This window comes from Mesitornis unicolor, unplaced genomic scaffold (assembly GCF_000695765.1).
Source record: "Mesitornis unicolor isolate BGI_N332 unplaced genomic scaffold, ASM69576v1 scaffold5412, whole genome shotgun sequence".
Taxonomy (NCBI): domain Eukaryota; kingdom Metazoa; phylum Chordata; class Aves; order Mesitornithiformes; family Mesitornithidae; genus Mesitornis; species Mesitornis unicolor.
In genome coordinates, this window is record NW_010169827.1 from 162,938 (window position 1) to 168,937 (window position 6,000).

Here is a 6,000-nt window from a genome sequence, read left to right on the forward strand (position 1 = left end):
CTTGTGAACCTCTTCTATTTAGTTTCATTTCCTACCATCTTGTTTCCTTTCTCAGCTGAGACGTGAGGCAAAAATTTTTGTGAGAAAGGAAAAATTTTGTTATTGGCTAGAAAAGCAAAAGCCTCCTGAGCTCTTCCTTCACAAAAATTTGTTCCATAGAGAGTGTGGGGTCGATTAGACTACAGAAAGAAATTTTAATAGCAGGGAGGTGAGAAAGTGAAGATTTTCCTGACTGGTGGTGCCTGTGGTCTCAATGAGCCCAGCAGTGGATGACATGGCATGGGACAACTTCCAGTAGAGTTTGGTCCTCATGGGCAGCTACCATGCCCAGTAACAAGAGATGACAGATGTCTCCTGAAGGACTCCTGAACAAAAGATGAGACAACATTGCCAGCCTGCCATTAGTCTGTGAAAGAAGCAGCCTTTTCCTGTCCTGTTTTTTCTGTCCTTAGGGAACATTTGGGAAGACCAAAAGGAGAAGAAAAATGTCTTACCCCACCGCTCGCTGTCCCAAAGCTGGGGGTAGCCACAGTGGTTCGGGTGTGGACTCTCAATAGATATATGCTCGTAAATAATCTGGTAAAAAAATGAGGTTGTGTCTGAGTAGACGTAAGGTTCTGTCTTATTCACCTGTAAATTGCACCCTACCAGACATGGTGATAAGAGGCACAGCATCACAGACTTACAGAATGGCTGAGGTTGGAAGGGACTTCTAGAGGTCACCAGTCCAACCCTCCTGCTCAAGCAGGATCACCTAGATCATGGAGTCATAGAAGCATTTGGTTGAAAAGACCTTTAAGATCATTGAGTCCAACCATAACCTGTCCACTACTAAATCATGTCTCTAAGCACCTCAACTACCCATCTTTTAAATACCTCCAGGAATGGTGACTCCACCACTTCCCTGGGCAGCCCATTAGATCCGGTTGCCCAGGACCATTCCAGACAACTTTTGAATATCACCCAGGATGGAGGTGCCATAATCCCTCTGGGCAACCTGTGCCAGTGAGTGGTCACCCTCACAGTAAAGAAGTGTTTTCTGATGTTTAGAAGGACCATCCTGTGTTTCAGTTTTTGCCCATTGCCTCTGTCACAAGGCACCGCTGAAAAAAACCACTTGACTTCATCTTCTTTACACCCTCCATTTGTCTTCCTCTGGTCAAGACTCAAGAAAGATCGCTGCAGCCTCTGACCCTGTAGGTCAAAGTACAGCATTAAGATCCCATTATTCTAGTATATGGTCCCTGAGACATGGGGAGAAGTGGGAGTACAAGGAAGGATGGCCCCTTTTTTCATCTCACAGCTGCAGCATGCAGCAGGGGAATGAGGAAATTCAGCAGTCCAGACTGGACTTAACAATACTTGGCAAGGAAAAGAAAGGCCAGGTCTGGCTTGTGTGGTGCCGAGTAATGCCACTGCAAACTGGGTACTCAAACATAAATGCTTCTTGAGTGACCTGAGAGAGCAGGAACACAGCAAAGACAGAAAAGCCTTCATAACAGATTCTTTGGACCCTGTTTGCTTAGCAGTTAGGAGGGTTGTTCAGCATACAGAAGAGAGGGCTGAAGAAAATCTTCCAAAATGCAAGGGCAAAGAGGAAGAGCAAACTTCTCTCCAGGTCTGATGCAGATAGAGTAAGTAACTTCCTTGTTAGAAACAGGAAGATTCAGGTTGAGCATGAGAAAAGACTTGCTAAGCTTCAGACAATGGAGTAGTTGTCTGGGGAGACTGGAGAACATCTACCATTAGAAGCTTTGGCAGAGACTGGGCAAATTTATATCAGGAGAGGTTTGCAGAAATCTCAGCCTGCCTTGGGGTAGGGAGTTGGTCTAGGCAATTATTTTGCCATCCCTCCTACACCTTTTTCCTATGTTTCTGTAATCGCAAGTTAATGAGGTTGGCAAACACCTTTTTCCATGGAGCTCTCTGTGTTTTTGTGCAGAGAGGACGAGGTCCAAGCCCATTCTGACAGGGACGCACCCCGTCAACACGACGGTAGACTACGGTGGGACCACGTCGTTCCAGTGCAAAGTCCGCAGCGACGTCAAACCCGTCATCCAGTGGCTGAAAAGGGTGGAGTATGGCACAGAGAGCAAATACAACTCCACCATCGACGTTGGGGGACAGAAGTTTGTTGTGCTGCCCACGGGGGAGGTCTGGTCCCGCCCCGATGGCTCCTACCTGAACAAACTGATGATTACTCGAGCCAAGGAAGAGGACGCAGGGATGTACATCTGCCTAGGGGCAAACACCATGGGCTACAGCTTCCGCAGCGCCTTTCTCACAGTCCTGCCAGGTGAGTTATGCCTTTTTTTCCCCCCATCTGAACCAGTATTCTGCATCACAGTATTTATTAACACAACAGCTGATGTCCATTGGGCTCCATGCAGTGCTGATTTAGGCTAGCCCAGTTCTGATAAGAATGAGTGAGGGACTAGATCAGCCCTGATTTAAATCAGCCCCTGGTAAATTCCTCTTGATGATGGTTCCTTTTCTCCCTTCACAGGGTATAATCATAGAGTCATAGAACGGTTTGAGTTGGAAGGGACCTTAAAGCTCATCCAGTCCAACCCCCTGCCATGGGCAGGGACAGCTCCCACCAGCCCACGTTGCTCAAAGCCCCAGCCAACCTGGCCTTGAAATGATTCCACCAAGGTGAAATAAAGTGAATGATCTGCTCCTGTGTGAAAGAGGAGCTGGGAAATGACACTGCAGTTGCAGGCACTACATCACTTCAGCAGTAGAATGTGGGAGGTGAGAGGGGAACTGAATAGCAGCAGTTTGCAGCTCCATTCCCTTACATTTATTCTTTCTCTTGCTCTTATTTATATTGCTTTTACTGGTAAAAGGCAACAATGATACAGGCCCATAAAATGAGAGAAGAATAAAAACTGTCCCAGTCACAAGGAAAGGAAAAGAACAAGTGTGAAAGAGAGAATGATTGATGAGATAAATTCTTACCCAGTGATCCCCTGGAGACCCTTGTACCAAACTTGCAGCTGCTTTCTTCTCTCCCCGGCCCTCAGAGCTGGTGACCACTTCCAACTGAGGTTGTATTGAGGGTGTTTCAGGCACACCATCCTTGATTTTTCCTTTACTCATTTGCCTCCTGACTGTGCAGTTCTGCCTCGATAAATAGATAAGTATATTTTATTTAAAAGGGCATTTCTTTCTGCCTCATCTTGCCATGTGACTCTAGCTTCAGATCCCGCAGTTTTATGACAAAATTAAATCTTACTGCTTTTTTCTTCTCTTCATCACCACAAGGCCAACACAGCTACGAGAGTGCAGGAGCTGCAGCCAGTGTAAGAACATTGTAGCTGTCAGGTCTAATGGGATGTCTCCAGTCAGGACACCAGTGAGAGACAGAGATCATTAACTCCCCCCGGCTGTTAAGGACTGCTTTTCTGTGAAGGTAGTGGGGAAAATGCTCCTGTAACGGAGGCAGTATGGCTTCCTCTTCTCACTGATTGCCAAAGCTCTGCATCTCAGCAGCCATCGAGAGTCACTAGCTTGAATTTAGACACTGACAGCAGGTTGCCAAGTAAGAGAAGGCTCTTGGCATCTTCTTCTGCATCACTTAGATTTAAGTCTAAACTCCAACTAGAAAGCTTGTCAATCCCAAGGAAAAGGCTGTGTGGGTGGGATATAACTCAAAGCCTCTGGGAGTTTCTGAATTATGAGAGTCTGATCCAGCTACCACTGGAATCAGTGGAAGACTTTCTATTGGTTTAAATGGGACTATAATGAGGCCTCATGCCAGAACCAGAGCCTGCAGGCCTGTTGTTATTGGCAATGATGGAGAAGGAAAACCCAGCTTGCCCTCAGAGGCAAAGATGTGGTTGCAAGGCCATGAGTTAGAAAAACACCCATTTTGCTTGTAAATCTACCAGATTTGACGTAGACAGCTCCAAAGAACAGCATGGATGAATATCAAAACACTTTCGTTTCAGCCCAGCAGAGGATTTCTGCCAACCACACAGAATCACACGATGGCTGAGGTTGGAAGAGACCTCCAGAGGTCATCTGGTCCAACCCCCCTCCATGAACAGGGCCACCTAAAGCTGGGTGCCCAACGTGAAGACTGTTATCTTTGTGGTCAGCTGATGGGTCAGTTCCCTGATCATGTCTTGCTTTGAGCAGGGAGCTCAACCAGATGACCACCAGACTCCCCTTCCAGCCTAAATGATTCTGTAATTTTCAGTGCTTGGTGAATCAAAGTTTTGTTATTGAGGTCAACAGTATAGGTCATTCTGACTTCAAAGAGACCACATGGTATATATTTAGTAATTCAAACTAGCCATAGAATTATTTATCAAGGAGAGAAAAAGACATTAGTGTCTTAAAGAAGTTTGGCTTGAAAGTTAAGTGATATGTGTTTAAATGTAACATATCGAGCCATTTGGATAGCCTGCAGTTTTCAATGTTTCTTGAGTGTCTCCCTCCAAGCTGCATTCTATGCCTAGGTATTTGTCAGGGCTTTGCAAATCCCAGTTGATAGTCACCTGGATTGGGATTTTGATAGCTAGGATCCTACCCCGAGACTTCTTTTGGGTCTACAAATTCAGAGATCAGGCTGAGAAACCATAGTGGTTACCCAGGGATGTACAGGCTGCCAACAGCAGAGAGGGGAAGGGGAGGTAGGTGTGAAATATGCTGTCTGAAGTGTCTTATCTCTGGTAACTGTATTCACTCCCTTGGGAAGGCCAACGGCAGCTCCAAAGAGACTGGCAGAGGTTGAGTCCATTTGGCACAGGGAATTGGACACACACTTTAATGCCGTGTGTACTTTCGGTTCTCCACGGCTTGGGAACCAAGAAGGGGACACCAGCTCACCTGTATTTTCACATCCTTCAGCCTTCCTCCCAGACACACAAGAAATTCATAACAACCCCTCTATAAAACCACATTTGTGCTGCCTGCCATGGTGGAACATTGCTGAATAGCTTCAGTATTGCCAGAAAGGGATAGTCAACAGTGTCTAAAGCCCACACAGACACAGCTACACCTGGCAGAGGCAAGTGGGCAATGTGCCGTAGCTTGGCACAACCCAATCGTGCCTACTAGGCCTTTGACATGGAGTTATCATCAACACGTCTCATGCTGTGTCCTCTAATCTGGGCAGCAAAGCCCAATCCATCACAGAGTGAGGGTGTTAGGAACCTCTCTCAGGCTGGCTCTAGCACATCCATTAAAGCTTGGATAGGAAAGTTAAAAAATCTCCCAAAGACTCCCCTCCTGACCCTTAAAGCAGAGAGAATGGGTTGCTTGTCCGTCCAGGAGCACTGAAAAGCAAAGCAGTTACCAAACTGGCTTGATTTCTCCCTTGTTACTTGGTCTGGCAGGGTTGCCAGACAGGCTGTACAAAAGCCAGCCCAAGTGTGACATCTGTTTTGAATTCATTTTGCCTGCATTTAATTAACTCTTTCTGTCTCTCTGCTGCCCTGATGTCCAGATCCCAAGCCTCCGAGTGCACCTGTGCCCCCCTCCTCGGCCAGCAGCCTTCCCTGGCCCGTGATCATCGGCATCCCGGCTGGAGCCGTCTTCATTTTCGGAACAATCCTCTTGTGGCTTTGCCAGACCAAGAAGAAACCTTGCTCCCCTCCAGCCGCTGCCCCCGTGCATCGGCCGCAGCCTCGGGACAGAATCTGCGTCTCCCAGGTCCCCGACAAAGACTGCATCTCCTCCATAAACTATGAGGAATACGTCGCCCAGCAGCAGCATTTACTGTCGCAAGGGCCTGCACTCGCCCCGGCCATGGCATCCAAAATGTACCCAAAGATTTACACGGACATCCACACCCACACCCACTCGCACGTGGAAGGCAAAGTCCACCAGCACCAGCACATTCAGTACCAGTGCTAAGAAGGCGGCCTTGTACAGTAGCTCTCCTTTGGGCTTTTCCTTGTGGTACCTCAGAAGAGACTGCTCTAAGTCAGCTCACACTGCCAGCAATAGGCAAAGCAGACAGAAAAGATTATATATATATAATTTTAAATA

General features: G+C 47.2%; 1 protein-coding gene across 1 annotated transcript in view; it reads left to right on the top strand.

The window, feature by feature from the left end:
- FGFRL1 (fibroblast growth factor receptor-like 1) overlaps positions 1-6,000 on the top strand; it is a gene marked incomplete at its 5' end in the record, with an annotated part of 168,225 nt that extends 162,225 nt beyond the window's left edge. The window contains 2 exons of the mRNA XM_010179490.1: positions 1,943-2,296; positions 5,456-6,000. Coding sequence (XP_010177792.1) covers positions 1,943-2,296; positions 5,456-5,865 — 764 coding nt within the window. The remainder of the gene's footprint in view (positions 1-1,942; positions 2,297-5,455) is intronic.